The sequence below is a fragment of the Acomys minous genome (genome assembly GCF_964271855.1).
Source record: "Acomys minous genome assembly, chromosome: 12".
Classification (NCBI taxonomy): Eukaryota; Metazoa; Chordata; class Mammalia; order Rodentia; family Muridae; genus Acomys; species Acomys minous.
Window position 1 is genome coordinate 83,273,929 of NC_140493.1, and position 22,129 is coordinate 83,296,057.

General features: G+C 41.2%; 2 protein-coding genes across 2 annotated transcripts in view; one reads left to right on the forward strand and one right to left on the reverse strand.

The window, feature by feature from the left end:
• The first annotated feature begins 2,564 nt into the window (after positions 1 to 2,564).
• COX11 (cytochrome c oxidase copper chaperone COX11) lies at positions 2,565 to 7,551 on the forward strand. The gene is made up of 4 exons (XM_084750206.1): positions 2,565 to 3,072; positions 4,821 to 4,976; positions 6,505 to 6,630; positions 7,258 to 7,551. Exons 1-4 carry the CDS (start codon positions 2,704 to 2,706, stop codon positions 7,438 to 7,440), a joined length of 834 nt encoding a protein of 277 aa, XP_084606332.1. The 5' UTR covers positions 2,565 to 2,703; the 3' UTR covers positions 7,441 to 7,551.
• Positions 7,552 to 8,545: 994 nt separating this feature from the next.
• Positions 8,546 to 22,129, reverse strand: part of TOM1L1 (target of myb1 like 1 membrane trafficking protein) — a 41,766-nt gene continuing 28,182 nt past the window's right edge. Inside the window, exons 10-16 of the mRNA XM_084750202.1 lie at positions 21,822 to 21,939; positions 20,565 to 20,664; positions 15,968 to 16,019; positions 13,630 to 13,735; positions 13,217 to 13,292; positions 9,856 to 9,920; positions 8,546 to 9,190 (exon numbers count right to left, since the gene is read on the reverse strand). Coding sequence (XP_084606328.1) covers positions 9,857 to 9,920; positions 13,217 to 13,292; positions 13,630 to 13,735; positions 15,968 to 16,019; positions 20,565 to 20,664; positions 21,822 to 21,939 — 516 coding nt within the window. The 3' untranslated portion in view covers positions 8,546 to 9,190; position 9,856. The remainder of the gene's footprint in view (positions 9,191 to 9,855; positions 9,921 to 13,216; positions 13,293 to 13,629; positions 13,736 to 15,967; positions 16,020 to 20,564; positions 20,665 to 21,821; positions 21,940 to 22,129) is intronic.

Below are 22,129 nucleotides of genomic sequence, written 5' to 3' on the forward strand. Positions count from 1 at the left end.
AGTCACTTCTCTTTGGACTCTGTCCTGGGTGCTTCTGTTCTGCTGAGCTTTTAGGTGGTGCCCCAAATGGAGCGCACGCTTTAGTTTAACATACCAGGCAAAGGAGAGCGCACATGTTTGGGGCCAAGTTCTAAGCTATGGTGATTTACCCTTGTATTGGGGGACAAACGGGTAAGAAAGTATATTTAAAAAAAAAAACAGTAGACATATTTCTCAGGTTGGGCATGTATACAGGACTGTAACTGTATACATATACATTGCTAGTTCTGTGTTGAGAATGCCTACAAGATAGGACTATTTCTGGTTTCCGTGCTTTTTTCCTAAATATCACTCTCCACTAAAGGAAGCCAAACCCCTGAAGCAACGGCTAATGCCACGGTCAGAGCAGGAGAAACGCGAGAGGAGCACGACAGAGGTGAATTTTACCCTTAGTTAGAACAGCAAACACTCATAACCTCCGGGGCACTCTCCAGACCCCTATATGGACTCTGAGTCTATGCTGTACGAAAATTAAAATATCCTGAAAATCTGACAATCTGATAGAAGAATGAAGGTACAACGGAGGGAAAGGGTGACCAAACGCTGTCATAACAAAATCGGGAAAAGTTTGTAGAGTCAGAATTTTGTGACTTGGGTGACAGTGTAGTAGAGTCATGTACAAGACAACGACTAGAGGCAGAGAATAACTGGATTTTATTGGCGCTGCAATTCAGCGGCTCTGTGGCCACTAATCAGTTACTCACTCCAGGTCATCATCTCCCCTCAGACTCCTCACTTCTGCTCCTCCCGCCCTTGCCCCTTTCCCGCTCACCATGTGACTAACAGCCTTCTCTTCCTTCAGTATCAATCCAACCAGACCCCATCACTCCTGCGTGCCTAACACCAAGCATCCCTTAGACAGGGCTTACGTGGCTTTGTGGTATCAGGTCTCTGGATCCCTGTTGTGACCCCATTTCCTTCCACTGTCCACTCGGCTCATTATGCAAGGTTCACACTGACCCTGTTTTCTTTTTGTTGTTGTTCTAATCGTATCCAACTTATTTCTTCCTCTGGACTTCCATAGGACTAGAGAATGCTGTTTCCTGGGTAAGCTCTTTTTCAGGATTCGGGAGTAGGCTCAACTGTCGCCTCTAGGAAGACCTTATTTTACCTCTTAAGAGACAGAACTTCACTGTCCCTCTTCTTTGTCACTCTCAATTACTTCATGCCATCAGCTATTTTTCAGAATAGACACTGTTATTTGCAATTCCCTTATTTTTACAAGTTTACTTTCTGAGTCCTTCAATAGAGACTGCAATCAATAACAAAGTTGATTGTGCCTGACTTAATTTTGGATGATGCTCCAGCAAATGTAAAAGTACATGGTTCAGTAAGAGTGCATGGAGTAAGTGTTGACTGACTTACAGTTCTTCAGGCTTTCAGTTTTCTAATCCACAAAGTGGGAATAATTAGACCCACTCCAACAATTAAAAATAAGGTCTAGCTTTCCAGAGGTGGGAAAGTGGGTGTGAGAGGGATGTTGGCATTTGATAGCTTCTGGAAGAGGGCAAAGCCAGGTTTCCTTAATGGTGTGACCCCTGGTGCAATCGATCCTACTCAAGGGCTGGCACATCAATGAGTAGTTGGCCATCAGACTGAACTCCATGGGGTGGGGGTGGTGAGTGGAGCGGGAGGTGAGGTTAGATCTGGGACAGGACTGGAGTGGGGCGTGTGTGTGTGTGAATATGATCAAAATACAGAGTAAAATATCCTCAAATAATTAATAAACACATTATTTTTTAAAAGAAATAAGACCTAACGTTTATAAAATTCTTACTATGCCTCAAGCAATGGGGAAAAAATCACTTTACAGTCTTATCCTCATGAAATAAGTCCACCAGGTTACAGAGAAGTTATAGCACATCAGAATTTATGGAAGGACAAGACCGTGGTAAATTCATTAATGCTTAACCTCAAAGTCTGCTCTTAGCTGCTTTTTAATAGGGGCCCTTGTTTATCCTAATAGAGAACTGAAGAAAGCTATTGCCTATTTCTCCAGTGGTCTCTGCCTGCAAGATGCGCATCCTTATTCCTTCCATCCCTCCTTTAAAGGCCCCCATATGAAAAGTCCCTCCCTCTGTTCTCAACAAACTTCAGTTTGCCAGCGGCTCACTGACTTCATGTTTTTGCTGGGTAAATAGCAAAGGGGTTTTATCAGCGCAGTGGAAGACGTCTGCCCGCGGGCGGCGAAGATGCAGAAGGAGAGTGTTGGAGAAGGATGAAGTTCGCACAGTAAGTTTTCCTGAAACAGTGACCTTTCCCCGAGCAGTACTAGCCATGGGGGCTAGTGAGCCCCAAGAGGAAGCCCCGCGGGAGAGCCGCCGCTGGGGGGCCGCTAGGTCGAGACAAAGGCTGGTGGAGTTTGAGAAGATGGGGGTATAACCCCCAGTGAGGAGCTTGCACTCAAAAGCCCCAAATGCATTTTTCCTCAAAGTAAACTAAAGAAGCATGAGAGGGGAAACAAAAGTACGAGGTACAGTCACCTAGCAGAAACGCGAACTTATCCTCTTCTGGCCACCCGGCCTCCGTAGCCCGACTGCTACCTGAGGAATCTGGTAGTCAAGGCAGCGCCGGGGGCTCAACCCGGGTACCGCGAGACACGGGAGGTCTCGCGAGAATCTCGCTTAGCCGCACTTGACAGGCGCGCCTTTCTTCCGGGGGGTTATGGGAGGGCTTTGGTGTCCGGGATGGAGGAGGAGGATCGTGGCTTTTTGTGGCCGGCGCTGGTGGCAGCCAGGGTGGCCGGGCCGGAGTGTGGAGCGTGCAGAGCCGGTTCTCAGGCCCGGGTGGAATGGACTCGGAGGTGCGGAGCGGGGACAGAGGCGGCTGGGGACGTGGAAGCACCTGTGCGGGGCCGGGGGTCCCGCCACGCAGCCGCCCAGGCGGCCGAAGAGCGGCAACCCTTTCCAGCGCGCGCAGGAGGACGAGTGGCGGCGGCGGAACAAGACGGTGCTCACGTACGTGGCCGCGGCCGCCGTGGGGATGCTGGGGGCCTCCTACGCCGCGGTGCCCCTCTACCGGCTCTACTGCCAGGTAAGGAGGGGCGAGGTGCGGGACGGATCCCACTGCGCCATCATCAGCTTGGAAACGACTGGGCTCCAGATCCGGAGGGACGTGCTCAAGGTCACCAAGGACACTTGAAGGTGGAAGCGGGTTCTGGTAGTGATGGAGCTTGGACCACGCCTCCGAAGGAATGAGGCTCGCCTTATACCTCAAAGGGTTATCAGGAGTAAGCCCTCCTGGCACTTTACAGTAGAGTTTTTAGGCTGGCACATATCTGGAGGTTCACAGGGCATCCTGCTCCCCAAACATAATTGTCCAACCTAAAATGTCAGTTAATACTGAGACGGACAGAAGTGGAAGTAAATCCACGCTCTGTGTATGTTCACCATGCTTTCGTCAGGCTAGGTTAGCGTTAGGTTTTGGGGGGGGGGGATTAAAAAAAAAAACCAAAATGGTAACCTCTAAATTCAAGTTCCTTATTTGAAACACAGCTATTTCCAAAAGAGTGCCCTGTTTACTTGTGGAGTCACCAAGTTTTAGAGCAAGAAATAAGGAAGTAAATATAGGAAGCCATGTGACTTTCCCATCCAAGAGCAAATTAAAATGTAACCCAAGGAAACTATAATTGGCTTGGTTAGTAGCCAAGACATCATTTTTGTGCCCGTCTTCTATCTGTTTTGTGTACTTTAGTTTAAGCACTGAACTTGAGAAACTTGAATAACATATGTCCCAAGAATGAATATAATATTGGAGGACAATTACATTGTTTTTTCATTCAACTGACTTGAATTATTTAGGAAAAAAAATAGCCCATCTTAAAACTCAGTCTCTTAAACAGAATAATATTTTTTGCTAAATGAGGTGAACTACTTGCCCTGGGATTTAGCCTTTAGACTTAAAGTGTAATTTGACAATGTTGAGAGAAACTGAATGAAGCTAAGTAACTTGTGTAACAAGCAAAAGAAACAGTAAAATATTAGTAGAGTAGTTTTTTAGGGTCTTCCCTTAGCTTCAGATTAAGCTTTTTATATTTCTAGTATAGGAAAGGTAAATCAATTATCTGGAAGTCAGAATTCTGGTAACCCCAAAGAGCAGAATGACTTGGATGTAATACCCCCACTTCCAATAAGGAAATAATGGCAATGAGGAAAAGTCAGACACAAATTACTCTTTAACTACTTTATGGTAGTTGGCTGGGTAGCAAAAAAACAAAACAAAAAATCAAAGCCTGGTAGTCATATTAACTGGTGATGAAGGATAAAAGAGCTGTGTGGCAGAAAAACATTAACCCACAAACATAGGAGAACATTTATGATGCCTTAGGAAAGCAGAATATAAAAATAAAGCTATGAATTAATTTAAACTATAAAAGCTATGGTATAGAAAATGATACAAGGATACACAGGAACATGGAAAAGTTAGATATTTCTGTATTTTAATTGAAATGACCAGGTTTGGGTAAACTATTTTTTAAGTGAATAATAGTTTATATAAAATATACTAAGTGTCAATGAAAGTTACACTTGGAAATTTTTTTTCTACTCTCTCAGTGATAATAGTTCGTTTTCAAAATCAGCTTTTAAAATGACTGCTGAAATGATAGGAGCTACTTTTACAAATATAGGCAAACAAACCATTGACACAGAGGCAATGGTCAGGAGTGGTATACAGTTTGGCTCCAAGTAGAACATTCAGTTGTTTTTCACATTTTTCTTTTATCCAGTAAGTAAGTGAAGATCTAAAGTCTGTTACTTAATGTGTGTAGCGTCTCGTTTCAGACGACTGGACTTGGAGGATCAGCAGTGGCCGGGCATTCATCAGACCAGATTGAGAACATGGTGCCGGTGAAGGATCGAATCATTAAGGTCACCTTCAATGCCGATGTGCACGCCAGTCTCCAGTGGAACTTCAGACCCCAGCAAACAGAGATATATGTGAGTAACAGATGGGGTCATCACTGCCGAAGCTTTTTTAAGGTGCTAGCACACCCATGAATAAGTACGCTTGCTAATTAATATTTGTGAATTATAGCTCATGAAATGGAATTATTCAATTACTAGTGTTTTTACATGTCTACTTTTTAATAGCATCATAACATTTAAATGTAACTGTAACATTTGAGATTTTTGTGGCAGAGACTCAATGTGTAGCCCCGCCTACCTCACACTCAGTGGTCTTGCCTCAGCTTAGCCTTGCTTGCTATTTTTCTTGATTTCTCAGTGCCCTAACCTTTGTTTTATTTAGTCAGTTTTACTCTAGCTCCTTAAAAATATTCAACTGTGGCGTTAAGATCTAAGTAAATTAGGGGTATAGAAGCATGCACTGTATATGGCGTTCGCTGTATTTTAACTTTGAATCAACTTGGAACAATATCCTGTGTTTATAATTATTAAAAGATGACCGAGAATCCCTTGGTCATTATTGTTGAGCTAATAGCAGTACCTGGTCATGTTATATAACGTCCTGACTTTTATTCTGGTATAGATGATAGTAGGAAACGTGTAGAATCATTGGTAATAATAAAAAGTAATTCACTGGTTTATCAGAAGTACTTCTGTTACTCAAAAAGAAAAAGATAACGTATAATTTTGGGGGGAGGAGAAAGTACTGAGATGTGAACCAAGGGTCTTCTATGTGCTAGGCAAATACTCTACCACCAAGCTAACCACCCTCACTACCAAAAATTTTAAACATGTGAAGTAATTATTTCAGTAGTAATTATACTCCCATATCATTATATCCAAAATACATATAAATTTTTTTACTAATTGCAGTCCTGGGAGGATTTGAGGTGAGATTTATGTGTTAACTGCGGATTACCCATAAAAGCCTTAATTTCAAACGTTATTACTAACAAACTCTTACAAATCATAGTGCCTGTCCAGCTCAGCAAACATCACCTAATCTTCATTAAGGATTTTGTAGGTTCAAATTGAATGCAGTAAACAGGGTGATGGTGAATTGATGCAGGTGACAGAATTTCCAATGGAAATCTTTTACAGCCTTGGTTGCTTTTTTTTTTTTTTTTTAAATAATTTCTCACGGTATTAATTCATTTTAACAGGTTTTGTTTAGTTGGTTTTACTCTGGTTGTGAATTTAAGTTATTCAGGATTAAGGTAAATTTAACATGGCATCTTTTAAAAACTTGACAAAAACCTGACATTCAGGTTTAACTGTAATAAAGTGGTTGGGTTTTGGTTTGCTTGTCCTGTCCTTTGACACATTGTGACTAATTTGTAGATTATTGCGTGAAGAATGTCAGACAGCCAACAGGGACATTCGTAGCTATGATTCTTTATTGACGTAAGCAGATGACAATCTGAAATTAAGATAGGCTTGTTGCAATATTCACACAACATTGGGTTAGGTATTATGGTCCAATGAATAGGCAAATGGTATGACTATTAATTTAGCATGAGGAAAAAATGGCATTAGAATTAATATGTGTTTATTGAAACAGGTGGTACCAGGAGAGACTGCATTGGCGTTTTATAAAGCTAAGAACCCTACTGACAAACCAGTAATTGGAATTTCTACGTATAATGTTGTACCCTTTGAAGCCGGACAGTATTTCAATAAAATACAGGTAAACTGAATGTAAATTTTATGAGAAAAGTATGAGAAATTGTTTACTATGAATTAAATGCTTTTAATTACTAAGAATTCATTTCTGGCTTGGCATTGTGGTTCATGCCTATAATCCTAGTACTCAGGAGGCTGAGATGGGAGCAGGGCCATGGCATGGAGGCCAGCCCAGATATGTAATGGATTCTAGGCCAAGCTAGGCTACAGTGTGAGACCCCATTTCAGAAAAACAAAACAAAAAGCCTAAAGCAGTACTTATTTCATCTCAATATGAAGCCATTTTTTAAAAATCTTCATTGCCTACACTGTCTAGCTGGTGTTTGCTTTTTTCATTTGTTTTGAGACAGGATCTATTTAAATAATCCTGGCTGTCCTGGGAACTCTATGTAGACCAAGGCTGACTTGAACTCACAGAGACTCACCTGCTTTCCAAGTGGTGGGATCAGAGGACTGTACCACTACACCTGGCTACTGTATTTGCTTCTAAGTTAGCATAAAGTTGCTTTATAAGCCTTCAATGAGAAGATGCTGCATCCTATAATGGTGCTGAAGGGCAGGAAATGACTTGGTTTGTGTTAGGTAATAAAGTAGGACTGTTATTCACCAAGTATCTTTCTGTAATTTGTAGTGCTTCTGTTTTGAAGAACAAAGGCTTAATCCACAAGAAGAAGTAGATATGCCAGTGTTTTTCTACATTGATCCTGAATTTGCAGAAGATCCAAGAATGGTGAATGTTGATCTCATCACTCTTTCTTATACTTTTTTTGAAGCAAAGGAAGGGCACAACTTGCCACTTCCAGGCTATAACTGAAGTAGCTCCCAAGACCTACTTCAGATTTGTGATTTTTGGAAAATCATGTATTGTACTTTCTCAGAAGAGAAATATTCTACAGTAATGTATATTGAAACGTTATATTTTAAATGATTTTACCTTCCTTTCTTCCCAACATGATTTATCCCACTTAAGACTGAGAAGACAGGTTCAAAGCTCAGTTTGCAGTGAAAAAGATGCTGCTACCCTGTGATGGTGCTTATGAGCAGGAAATGGACGGTGCTCTGCTGGAAGTAAGAGAGTATGAATGTTGTTCACTAAGCCCATGACGAGTATATGTCTCCCCAGTGCACCGCAAGAGTAACGATTAAAAACCTGCAGTAGCAGCCAGGGAGATGAATCCGTGGACTAAGGTGTTTGCCACATAGGCCTGACCACGTGAGTTCTGGTTCCTGGAACCAGCCTTAAAAGAGGGAATGTGGCAGAGCACACCTGTAATCCAAGAGTTCTTACAGTGAGCTGGGAGGTTGAGCCAGGAGAGTCACATTGCCTTTATATGCAAGCTGTGGCTGCCCACAAACACATAAACTGCGCTAATAGGTGCCTTCCATACTTGTAACAGTGTATCTGAAAACCTAGAAACAAAACTATGCCCAAGGCATAAGTTCATAGGTTGGAACTTATCACCGAGCAAGGTGGCTGCTATTTTCCCTCAGTATAAACTGTCACTATGTAAAATTTTTTAATGTATTTATTTTTGAGTACATGAAGAAGGTGAATGGTAGCCATGCTGTATCACACACTGTAGTAATGAGTGGACATGCTGTGGTATACAGTTTTCTTTTACTGTGAGGGTCTCAAGAATCAAATTGAGGTAGTCAGACATGGTAACAAATGCCTTCATCCGTCTTTGGCCGAACAGACAGTTTTAAAGGAATGTTTTATTCAGAGTACTGAACACACAATGATTTGGAAATGATGGTATCATGATGTAATAGAAGAATTACACCTGTTAGTCAGTGCCAGCATTTACCACCATAATTCCACATTCATCAGTGTTACTATTTAAGGATGAAATTGTGAAGACTTCCTGACATAAAAGCTCTTCAAGGTTAAAAAAAACACACACACACACACACACAACTCTGGCAAATTAATAGTAATTTAATTTTAAGTGAAAGATGCACAGTACTGTTTTCTAGTATTTGTTTCAAATCAAACTGTAAATTATAATAAAAGGCAAGAATGTTTAACTTTATAAAGAACTATACTTAAAGGCCACCAGACGCAGTGGCCTGCTCAGGCACTTGAAACATAATTAAACAAGTCATCATGTCTTTAAAACAATTCTAAACCAAAGTGTTATTTATAAACAAGTGCAAACTGACTTCTACATTCAGGTTCAGTTAAATGAAGGCACCCATTTTCTTCCTCACTTCTCGTCATCTGTTCACAATGTTGTGTAGTAGGATGATCTTCAAGTACCATTTATAGATCTGTCCTGATTTGTACTGGTAGGACACAACCTACCTGCACAACATGTCTACAGTTTAACCAGTTGGCTTAGTACCAGGCAGTTTTCACTCTGCTTGTTGTAATCGTTGCATCCAGGTTCTCCTGAAATCCCAGGCTACTGTCCGGAACAGCAGGGTTAGCCTAGAAGTGTTAACTATTCAGTTGATGCTTCCAGTAGAGAAGTGGTCCACTGTGGCAGGTCTTACTTGTCAGGCCTCCGTTGATCAGAGACTACTTTACAGAGCTGACCCTTTGTGATGCTGAGATCTTCCATCTGAAATAAAGGGAGATATTGACCCATCTCCTTCACCCCCTGAAGGACTGGAAGACCACTTAAGCAGAGGAAAGATTGGAATGCACTTCCCCCCGTATTGACGGACATGAAGGGAATAAAGAGTGAACAGGAGACCAGGCATCCCGTAGATAACTGGTGCAGGAGCTGGGTTCTTTTTGTCCAGCTAGCACACTGAAGCCATAGAGATGCATTACAATGACAAAGAATTTCTACTGAACATCGGTTTTTGTTAGCAGTAATACTTTTTTGGTTTTGGTTTTGGTTTTTCAAGACAAGGTTTCTCTGTATAATATCCCTGGCTGTCCTGGAAGTCTCTTCCTAGACCAGACTGGCCTTGAACTCACAGAGATCTGCCTGCCTCTACCTCCTGAGTGCTGGGAATAACGGCATGTGCCACCACCCACAGTTAGTATTAATACATACCAAAACCAAACTTTTGAATTTCCATGCCTCATTAGTTAAATGATAAGATCACAGAGATTATATTTCATTAGTGAGCACTGGTTATCACTGAATAGTTGAGAGGAACTTGGTTTTGTACTAAAATAAGTGCCAAACTTACATGGTCCTTATAGAATTCAATACAAAATGTGATACTTTCACTGAAATTATATAAAGTTACGTTGCATGAGCTAGTGTCTCACCTCAGCAGTCACTATGACTTTGAGCTCCTTTGTGGTGGTAAGCATCAATTTCTTCATAAACAGCTCTGAAAAAAAAAAAAGGCATCAAAGCAGAAGTACACACCCCCTTTAAAGTACTGTATCACCACCACAAGAGCTATATACAGGCTATCTGGGGTGCCCAGGCATCCTAAGTGAGAAGACAAAGATCTATCTTTGAGATTATTCTTACGTAAAACATCTAATGTTAGACTTCTTTCCTATGCCTGGTAAAAGCCAAGTTGTTTTTACTTTTGATTTAAAGGAACACTGGCTCAAATTAAAACAAACTAAAGTAACCAGCTTCATAAATTTTACAATATTTCTAAAAATTCTAGACTTAACTTTCCATGAAGTAATTTTACCTTTTATATTCCTTAAAGCACTGCTCTTAGTATCTCTCAGGGAAAAAAACCTCATGTCTTACTAGGTTGCCCATCTAAATATGGAAACTTCAGTGTCCTTTCTCAATCCCTCCAGGTTATTTTCATGTGCATTGACCTTTCCTTCCACAGTCCTGCCAACCTGTCTTCTGAAACACCTCTTCAGCAAATGTCCTCTTTTCCAAATCTTCAACTTGTTCTATACCAAGTTCCAGCCCTCAGTAGCTTGCTTTTACACCAGTGCAGAATCTCTCACCCCACAGATCCCCTACCTCCTGAGCCATGTCATCAGCATTTGACATAAGTTACTTGTATGTATTTTCACTTTAAATATAAAAATGTGGCTTCTGTCCCCAGTTCACTAAAGTGACTTTTAATAAAACCACCTATTTCCATGTAACGTAAGCCAACATGTAGTTTTGGGGTTTTGATGAGTTTGTACTCTGGGTAGTGTTCATCATAGCTATGTGCAGGTTTAAGGTTCCACGTCTGACACTAGGTCCTTATTTCTTTGCTCTTCGTGTTGGCATTCCCAGTTCATTGAATTTGCTAAAACTTTGTGCTGGGTTTTTATTCAAGTTATTTTGTAGTCTTAGCAAAACTAGCAGTGCTGCCTCTGGTTACCCTCTAGCCTTCATCTGTGCTACTCATTCCTGTTCTGTACACTCTTGTCACTATATCCTTTACTAGCGACACAAATTACAAATAAATATTTGCCTTCCAGATACACATTACATTTAATAAGAACAGAGAGCTTGTCTTGTTCAAAACGAGGTAACAGTCACTGCCTTCAGAATGCAGGAAATGTTAAACAACAGAATTGTGTGTATGCTGGAGATAAATATTTGTCCCACTGGGAAAAGAAAATTCTTGGCCTGCAATTCCTGGCCAACCAGTGATGTTAAAACTCTAGACCTTCCAAGAGTCTACATTTTTTTTCCCTTAGAAGTTCCTAGATTTAATCAGACCTAAATTGAACTGAGAGTCTTCGGTGTCCAGAAAGCAAGAACCACAGTGGTAACAAATTGGGGAGTTTAGCTCTCCTGCTTGTCTTCTGACCATCTCACCCACGGTACGCAGACATGCCATACTCAATTAAAGCTGCTGGCTAACGTGAATATGTCCAGGAACCTAACATATCCTGGCAAGGAATTTAAGTATCAGTTTCTTTAACTATCAATATTTTCAGTGACATAGTTACTTTATCAAGCGTTGACCTAGGGAAATTCCATCATGCTGAGTTAGGAAAAGTGCTTAGCAATTGGGTGTGGTGGTACAGGCCTATGATCCCAGCACTCAGGTTGGGGCAGGAAGGTTTCCTGAGTCCATTAAGGTTTACTAATAAATGATGCCAAGTGGAATCTACTTTAAGGGCTTAAATAAGGAGACAGTGTATCAAATGCTTACATGTGCCAGGCCAGGCCATTAGCAGTCCTGTGTCAGAGGACCATGGTAACCTACAGAATATCTCTGTACAGGAGACACCACCACAGCCTTTGCTAGCATAGAACACCACAAGCCTGGTACTTCTCCAGTATATCAAAGCTTAGGAAGTAGGACTATTTTGGTTATACTAGTTTTGTTTTTGTTTTTTTAATATTTGTTTATAACATATACAGTGTTCTGCCTGCATGTACACCTGCAGGCCAGGAGAGGGCATCAGATCACATTACAGATGGTTATGAGCCACCATGTGGTTGCTGGGATTTGAACTCAGGACCTCTGGAAGAGCAGACAGTGCTCTTAACCTCTGAGCCATCTCTCCAGCCCACTAGTTTTTAACTATTGATAATTCATTTCTAAAATGTACATTTTAAAGTTCATATAGATCAAACAAAATATAAGTAGGGACCACATACAGAGTCCAGGCTACCAGTTTCTGACTGGTGATTTCCAAAAACTTGTTGGAACATTTTTCACAATTGGGGAAATATGGTAATCTGTCACTCAAGAGGATATTAAATCCATGGTATGGGGCTGGAAGATGGCTCAGCAGTTAAGAACACTGGCTGCTTTTCAGAGGACCTGGGCTCAATTTCCAGTACCCACATAGAGGTTTATAACAGTCTGTATCACAGTTCCTGGGAATCTGATGCCCTCTTGCCTCCACAAGTACAGGGTACACATGCCATGTTCAGCCATGCATGCAGGCAAATAAAACACATGAAATAATAAAAACACTATAATGTGCTTACTTTCCCAAATATTAAGTGATGGTACCTTAAGGATTTCAAGTTAAAAGTATTTTCTTTTTACTTTTGGTCAAAGTCTTTATTTATTTGTTTGTTTGTTTATTATGTATATGGTGCTCTGCCTGCATGCTGGAGCCAGAATGGGGCACCAGATCTCATTATAGATTTTGTGAGCCACCATGTGGTTGCTGGGAATTGAACTCAGGACCTTTGAAAGAGCAGTCACTGCTCTTAACCTCTGAGCCATCTTTCCAGCCCTTGGTCAGAGTCTTACATGGACCTCACTTGTAACTCTCCTCCCTCCGTCTCCTGTGTGCTGAAAGTATATGAGTTCTGTCTAGCTATTCCTGGCTATAAAACAATTTTAACATTAATAGGCACCTTTAAGGATAATTTTGTCATACATGTTGAACACAAAAAGGTTTTACATGTCTTGATTCAGCTCTGGGAGAACAGTTTTAAAATATGGCACATGTCAGCAACGAATCGTGCCCTTCTCAAGCTACAGAGACACTTGCCTCCAATCTATGAAGAGTTCTTTCCAGTTATTTCTTAATGTGCTACCACCCTAGCATTTTTATTTTTCAGTCACAGCTGAGAACAATAAGGCCATTAAGAGCAGTAGCCACCATAAAAACCTAATAAATCATTTTTAATAAGGCAATTTCTTCCAACAGCTAAACAAAGTTAAATGAATGACCAAGCTCAGCTCTGCCATCCGTGGTAACCATGACAAAACATAAATTAGTAATTTTATAACTGACTTACTCTGTAGCAGGAGCTAGGGGATCAAACTCCATTACTTCATAGTAATTGGGTGGCTGGAGATCATTGTTTGTTATCACTTTAGGTGGAGGGGAAAAAAAGCAGTAAGTACACATCTGAGGAGCATGCACAATGAACAGAATTAACATTCTACTTAATGTAACAATACTTAATATTTAATTTATATTTAAATATGTGATTGTAACGAACACAACCGAAATAATATTCAAATGCTACTAAGTTCCATGAGTGTATATATAAAAAAAGATTTCCAAGCTTCAACTAAAGTTCTGTTTGTGTGATGTAACTTCCATATACAGTGAACTCCCCACATTTCTCTATTTTCAGTTAATAATCTCTGGCAGATTCAGTTATTCTCACAAATTATTTGATGCAAAGTATAAAGTCTTGTGTACCTGAGTGACTGCTGGGCAAGGGCGGCAGCCTCTGGTTGGATGGCGCTGCTGTGGCTGTCTGGAGGCTAACTGGCTGAAGCAATACTGAATTGGAGTGTTCCAGGACCTGGAGAAAGTGTAACCCATGTTCAGGCCTACATTCTACATTAAGCACATTCGTTACTTAGATTTCCAGCTTCCAAATGGCACTGCTCCAAGAACCGGACACACTCAACTGGCTGAGAGCTAGTCATCTTTACTACTTTCATTTTAAAGTAATAACTACTTGTAACATTGACTACCTTTCTGCATGGCTTCATGCTCATTACATTCCATTTCCCAACAAAATGTAAAATGCATTTTAAAATGCTGTTTTTAAGGAAGAATCAGAATTATGTGGCTCAATGTAGCTTCTGTTTCACTCTGAATATGAATTCTCAGCCTTGAACAGGAGTGAAATTCACTTTACAAACAGGCATGCAGTGAGGGTATCAAATCAAGACTAATGAGGATAAATTCCTTCTTTATCTAGGTTTAGCTAGCACACCCATATAAAGATAGAACTCGAGAGGCTGAGTCAGGAAAACAGTGAGTTTGAGGCTAAGCCCACTGACATAGTAAGACTCTGTCTTAGTCAAAAGCACTGTAATTTCTCCCTTCATCTTACAAGTAAGTCCTGGACATGTACTTATTGGCTGCCAGGAACTATTAAGACCAGAAATAAAACAGACGAAGCACCTGCTGAACCAGACAAATGGAAATCAGTGTCCAGCAGCCTGTTCTGTGGTGAGAGCAGGATAACTGGGAAGAGAGGCTGAGGTAGAATGGGGTTCTGCAGACAGCCTCGTCACTGGGGACCCTCAGGCAGTGATGACTGGTTATTATGGGACACAGTTGCCAGGCTCTGATGTCAGGAAAGCTACCATGGTTGAAGCATAGTGAGCCAAGAAGAGGTCGGGGTGAGGAAGGAGATGTAATGGGCAGGATAGGATCAGCATTCCGGGTTTATACAGAATAAGACAGGAGGACAAGCAAGTGGGTTTTGAACAGACGAGTGACATGACTGAAGGAGACTGCTTGGGTTTGTTTTTTATGAGTAGATGATGATCTGGGATGGGGCTGGAGAGAAGCGTTGGGAGGCAAAGGCTTAAACACAACAAGCCTGGAGAGGTTACTACAGTAGCCACCGTGCGAGCACTTAAACTGGGGTGTGAAAGTGGAGAGGTGAGATGTGGACAGTTAACATTTTAAAAGCAGAAGGGAAAATGGTAAGGTCAAGTGGTACTTGCCAACGCTTTCCACCTAAGCACCTGACAGAGTGCACTGGCTGCTCAGTGAGGTACGGAGTCTGCTAGAAGAGCTGGCTGAAAGTAGTTACTGGGAAGAGAAGGATGAGAGTAAATGCAAAATTGATAATGAATCCTGAGTTCAGAGAACAGTGTCTAAGCTGGAGATAAAACATTGATTGTCCGGGTTGGAGAGATGGCTCAGTGGTTAAGAACACCGCCTGCTTTTCCAAAGGTCCCGAGTTCAATTCCCAGCAACCACATGGTGGATCACAACCATCTGTAATGTAATCTGATGCCCTCTTCTGGCCTGCAGGTGTGCATGCAGACAACACTGTATACATAATAATAAATAAATCTTTTAAAAAAAAACATTGTCAAATCTTGGTTATTTTAAGGCAGGAACCAAGCTAGGCATAATAATGCATGCCTTTAATTCCACTAGAAGGCAAGAGATGTGGCTGTGAAGTTCATGGCCAGCTTTGGCTAAATGAGTCCCCGTCTCAAATAAGAAAGAGGGAAAACCAAAAGATTCTAAAGGGATGAAAGTAGGTAAGAGGGAAGTCGGCTCCTGGGGTTTCCAGTACTGAAAGATGAGGAGAGAAAGCAGAGCCATGAACAGATACGGGAACAAGGAGAGTGAGAGTCATACGTACACAAAAAAGGAAGTGATTCATTCTTAAGACCAGGAGTGTGACTCCATGAAAGAAGCTGATGGCCCTCAAAAGGGTTTAGAGAGGGAGAGATGAACAACTTCAAATCTTTGCAAATATAAACAATGTTAAAGGGAATATCATCTTTTTTCTTACAGTGTGAGGATGAAACTTAGGGCCCGGGCTTACTAGAAAAGTGTTGTACCACTAAGCGCAATTATGGAATCTTGATCTTTAATCATCTTATCTATGAGAAATAAAATAAAAATTGCCTATCTTCAAAAGATTGAGGTTGCCAACGGCTGTATCAGCCAACTGTGCGGGTACGTAGAGCAGAGCATAAGAATGATCAAGCAGTGCTTTTGGTCGTGATCATCCGCTGACCAGGTGCACTGCCAGCAAAAGGATTTCGTTACTCACATTATCATATGTGTGACTTGAGGCGAGGTTTTGGCTGGTCCTTTGGGCAAACCTAGGATAGTGTGACAACACAGCATGATTACCCTACAGTGAGAACACAAATGCAAAAAGTAAGACGATTTTCCTGGTCTGAAAATAAAGCCTGTAGCACACCTTCTAACGATACAAAATGGCATCCCACTTCAAACTCACAATAACAGTTGCCATCTGGCTTTAGTGCCTTCCAGGTCAGGTCATGAAACTTAACAGCAAAGACAGCAAACACATCATCAGTCTTTGGCAAGAGCGGACTTGCGGCCTTGAAGTGTGCATAATACATCAGTGCAAACACAGCACTCGGTCTTTCCATTCATAGCTGCCACCCATTACATCTTGAAAGATGAGACGCAGTGGAGAGCCAATGTTAGAGAAGATGGGAAAGTTACCATTCTGGGCAAAGTGTGGGGAAAAAAAAATTTTTTTTTTATCCCATTAGTCTTGCAGAACTACTATAGAAGCTGGAAACAAAACAAACAAAAACCCCTGAAACACAGAGAAGCCAGTTAGGAATGTGAAAACAGTAGCAGGCTGACTGGGAAAGAAGTCCAAAATTTAAGTATCTCAACTATTGGTGAATTACCCTTTTTTGTATTCTTTTGGTTTGAATGCAGCGTGAACCCCAGCAAGAAGCATAAGTGCTTGTATGACAGTACTCCAAGAAAAGGATCTATTTGTATACAGGGAGCAAGAAACACACCCCTCCCTAGCTGTCTCTGACCCACCTTCACATCCCAAGCATAGATAGCCCCACGGTGCCTGTGGAGGCAACAGGGACTTAGAGGAGATTAAACTCTTGAGTGAGGGAAATGCCCTCCTCTCCGGCTGGCTGCGCTATGACTGCAAAAGCATGAGGAGAACAGCTGTTCCCTTCTGTCCTACCATTTGTCTGGAGAAAGCACAGCAGAGGAATGATGACGCGATAACAAAGATGGCCCGAGAACCAAGAAGGGAGCCCCAGAACACCAAAGAACTCACAGAGGACAAAGCATTCAGGAATACAGTCTTGTAACGTTGGTATGAAATCCTATGGTAGACCTGTTAATGTTCATAAATCTGATCTTCATAATGATGCCAAAACATTATGAACTGGACACAACCTACTGCTAGACTTTTGGTTGACCAAAGGTGCTACGTGGCTGTACAGACTTGAACAGTACAACCAGGGCTCTGAAAATTCAGCTGACTTTTGAATCCTATACCCAGAGGCAGGCTGAAATTATGAAGTGAATCTAACCAAGTTGTTTACTAAAATCAAAGTATCAACATTAGTGCATTTTACCAAAACTAAGAATATACTAGTAAAAATAAAAATGCCAATTTTTAAAATTCAAAATGACGCATATAAAGAACCAGAAAAAAATGTTATGTAGTAAGAGGACAGCCAACAGAAGTGAATACCAAGAGAACACGGATGCTGGAATTATACTGAGATTTCAAAGCAGCTATCACAGTACACACATTCCAAGAAGCAAGCATTCAGTAATACTTCTTAAATTAGGGGCAGGGGGGGTGGATAGAAACAGTCAGCTAACAAGTAGAAAACATAAAGAACAAAGTGAACATTTTAAAGACAAAAATGTAATTAGAAACAAACATAGAATCAGTTTAATTGTGAAATGGAGATGACAGAAGAGTTAGTGGACCTGAGCATAGATCATAGACATGCTGCAGTTTGGACAAGAGTGAAAGAGACTAAAGAAGAAGCCAGAGAACACTTAGGAGATGCTCCAGATCCAACAAGTGTTACCACAGTCCTAGCAGGAAAGCAGAATGTGTGTAGTACTGAACATAAATATGAATAAACAAGTGATGAGAAGTAGTTTGGTGAAAGACATAAACTCAAGGATTCCAGAGGCCTAGTGAAGTAAACACTGTCCACCCTCTCCTCAAAGGGCATGTCTAAGTCATGATGCCTGGGACCTGTGCTGTCTTATTCAGAAAAGAGGGGGCCGTGCCTGTAGGTAAGGATCTTCACATGGATGATCTGACTGGGCTTCAAGTCCAATGGCTCTTAGAAAAACTCAGCGAGATTTTAGTTGCACATAAGAGAGGCCCAGAGGGGCAGAAATTGGAAGAGCCAATAAACCACTGAAGCCAAGGAATACCAAGTCACCGAAAGGAGGAACAGGACAGATTGTTACTGAAAAAAAAAAAAGCTAGACAGACTGAATTTCAAACTTCTTGTTTGCATAAAGATGGGATAAAAAGTATCTGTGACTTTAAACCATCTATTTTGCGGGCATTTGTAATGGCAGCCATAGGAAACTAATGTACTCAGCCAACCCTACACATTAATGCTTCAAAAAAAAAATCATACCTATACATCACGAACTGCTCACAATTAAAGGAGGAAACAAAATAAAAACTTAAGGCAGAGTACATACATTATCTCCAGAGAAATAACTGTTTGACACTTTTTTTTTTTAAGTCACACGTTTGTAATTCTCCTGGGATGCTTCTAAAAACTAAGAGTTGTCCTACTGATTCAGAACCTATGTGGGCCATCAATGTGATATATGATCTGTGTTTTCAAGTTCACTATGTGACATTAAAGTTATCCTAGTGATTCATGCACACATCAGTATGATCTGATGGCTTAAACATAACTAAACACCAGTAGCTGAGGTTTGGTTTCTTTAGAGAGTTATTTGGCAACATTTGCTGCAAGGCAAATTTTTCTGTATTATTCATTTTCATGTTACCCAATAAGGTTAGCAGGATGACAGGGAAACAACTGCTCTCTATCCTTAACTTAAGATTGCAGGTCCAAAGTCAATGCAGAATTAAGTGTTAATTGTCCCTTATAAAGTTACCTAATTTTGTGATTGTATCATTTTTACAGCCAATGAGTTCTTATCAAATACGATGGCTCATGCTATTATCCCTGTACTCAGGAGACTGAGGTAGGAAGTTGACTGAATTTACAGCCAGCCTTGATTACTTAGTGAGTTCTGGGTCAGCTTGTGCTGTAGAGTGAAACATTCTTAAAGAAAGAAAGAAAGAAAGAAAGAAAGAAAGAAAGAAAGAAAGAAAGAAAGAAAGGAAGGAAGAAAGGAAAAGAAATCAATCAGTCAGCCAACCAATCTTGACATTTTACTGACAGTTCCCTGAGAAATCTGAAAGTTGGTGCACATGTATTGGTATCCCCTTATGAGCTACTGGTGTTTCTTTTTTGGTGAGCTTGCTAATTACTGTGTGGATTTTGGCAAGTTCCATTCCTAAATCCCATAACAATAATTATGACACTAATCAAAACAAACAAACAAACAAACAAACAAACACAAAACTTTTGCAAATGCTTACATAAAATCAACAAAGTTACAGTTAATATCACCACAATCAGTCCTCTTTTTCACTGTATTTCCTATAACTGATTACCATGAACAAAATCAGAGACAGACATATTGAAGGCTCAACATAGGGGGTAGTAAGTGCTATGTTAGGCATTTTACTGAATATTTCATGATCTTTGTATGACTCCTAAGAATTATTCTTAGAGGAACATGACAATTCACAGTGGTTAAGAATTCCATGCTACACCAGACCGTTAAAAGGAAGCAAGGCTAAGATTTGACACAGGCCTGTCCAACTATAAAGTCTCTACTTTTCTGTACCAGGTGTGGTATAGCAGTTTCCTCTAATATTAAAACCTTCCAGCCGGGCGTGGAGACACACTCCTTTAATCCCAGCACTGGAGGAAGAGGCAGGTGGATCACTGTGATTTCAGGCTAGCCTGGTCTACAAAGTGAGTCTAGGACAGCCAAGGCTACGCAGGGAAACCCTGTATCGAAAAAACCAAAACCAAACCAAACCAAAACAAAAAAATCAACAAAAGAAGAGAAAATCTTCCATCTTGGAGGGAGATTCCTTAAAACACGGATGTTTAAGGGGAGGTAAAACAGCAGGATGTTCTAAAGGGAGGTTTAACATTCCATCCTGCAAGGAATCTCCTTATGTTCAGGAAGGAATCAACTTTATAGATTCAGGAAGTCACTAAAACTGACCAGATTCACTAGGCTTCACCCTCTCCTAGCATATCAGCTTTAAGGACTGCTAAGAGACGCTCTCAGACAAGATGAGCTGCCTAGAAGAGGCTCAGACAGCAGAGCCACCTGGAAGAAGCTGAGACCAGGTAAGCCACTTGGAAGGAACAGAGATGTGCCAAGCTGCCGCTAAGAGACGCAGAACAACTGAGCTGCCTGGAAGAGAGACACTATCTTGTTGAGATAACTACAGGTTCCATAGTGGTATTCGGATTTCCAGCTTTCATGAGCTGTCACAGGTGCTGAGGTGGGCTTTCTCGTAATGCAGCACCTTTGAGTTATATCTGCTCTTGCAAATAACCCCTCACCCTATTCCTGTAAATATCCCGATAAAACTTATGGTTCATCAAGTCAGACTTCGGTGGTATCTGTACTTTAGTCAGCTGTGTGATCCCTATCTGGGGTGAATAGATGCTTGTTCACATCTCCCCAGAAATCATGTCTCACCACACCACGTTTCCTTAAGGAACTGCAATGTCATGGAATTAGTTCTCTGGTGTTACTGACATACTTACAGGGTGGGCGTTTCTGTATTTTCTGATGCTAGCAAATCCACCTGTGGGTGAAGACTGGGATACAAGCTGCTTGTTAAAACAGGATTTGGAGAGCTGACACCTACAATATAAAAGACATTTGTTTGATTTTTTTTTAAGGTGAATTTTATCATGCTCGTTGTTACCATCATTATTATGCTCAATTTTCCACAGTAAAAAAAAAAAAAAAGATTAACTTAGACTTCTGTTGCCATAAAATCATAGTGTTTCCTCTAAGAGAGATTAAAAAGCATCATTTATGGGGGACAGAAAAAGAGACAAAGGTAGACAGTCCCTGCCACATAAAGAGGCTGTCATAAATGGAAAATATTACATATGGGGTTTTCTAAAATCTCACGCTGATCCAAAATGGAAAGGACTGGACATGTCTCCTGCTTAGCACAAGTGAACAGTTGTAATTTCCACAGAGATCTACCCCCTAAGCTCTTAAATTCTCCTACTTTTAGGACACAGAAAGGGAATAATTATTTTTCTTTGCTCAAATTCCAAAATAAAAACCCACGAAAGTCTTACATAAGTAAGACACTGATATTTCAGAAATGAAGGAAGCTGTGGAAATACCAAAATGTAAGAGAAAAACAAATTATGGTTTGGCTGAACTCTAAATGCAGATCTTTTTTTCATGATACCTATCTTGTAGCATAAGAAAACTTGTTGGAAATAAGGATAGAGGATACAAAAAGTTAAGATTAAGGTAGGGTACTCCAAACCTACAGTGCATTTTGCAAATAGCATTCCATTCACCTTCACGGGGTTCTCAGGAAACCCTGCTTCTCTTCAGAAAGTAGGGGTGACTCAAAGGCTAGAGGGTAGAACTGAACCTCCAGGTTGCATCTCTCACTTCCTTTTCCCTTTCACTACCTGCTTGGTAATTCCTGAACTCCACCGTCTGCATCAACTAGGCCCTTCTCTGACAGTAAGGCATGGCGGAGAAGCCTAACAACGGTAGTCTATGTTCAGAGGAAATTTAACTAACGAGGAGCGAGGAGTGAAACCTCTGCAGGGCAGCTAAACTCCGTGGGATTATGAGTCATTGGGATGAGCTCCAAAACCCTCCCTGGCAAAACCATTTTGCAGGGAAGCGATTACATCTCCTGGTAAGAGATCTCTGAGACTGACTTCTGTCCTTCTCAGGAGGCATTCAACAAGGAAACCGAGGAGAACGCTTCCCTATCAGGTGCCTCTGCTGATGAGAGGAGGGCCCAGGTGCTTATTTACTTAAGCCTGAAAGCTGAGCATTCACGGTGTTGAGTGCTCCCCCATTGGACATAGGCACTGGCTCGATGGGGCTCAGGTCCAGAAGATCACAGGAAGGAGCAGAGGGCTCATTGGAAGTCTGAAAACAAAGCAAACAAAGATACAGGTTAGGCAGGTGTTGGTGGCACACACCGCTAATTCCAGCACTCGGGAGGCAGAGGCAGGTGGATCCCTGTGAGTTCGAGGCCAGCCTGGTCTACAATGCATGTCCAGGACAGCCAAAGCTACACAGAGAAACCCTGTCTTGAAAAACAAAACAAGTAAACAAA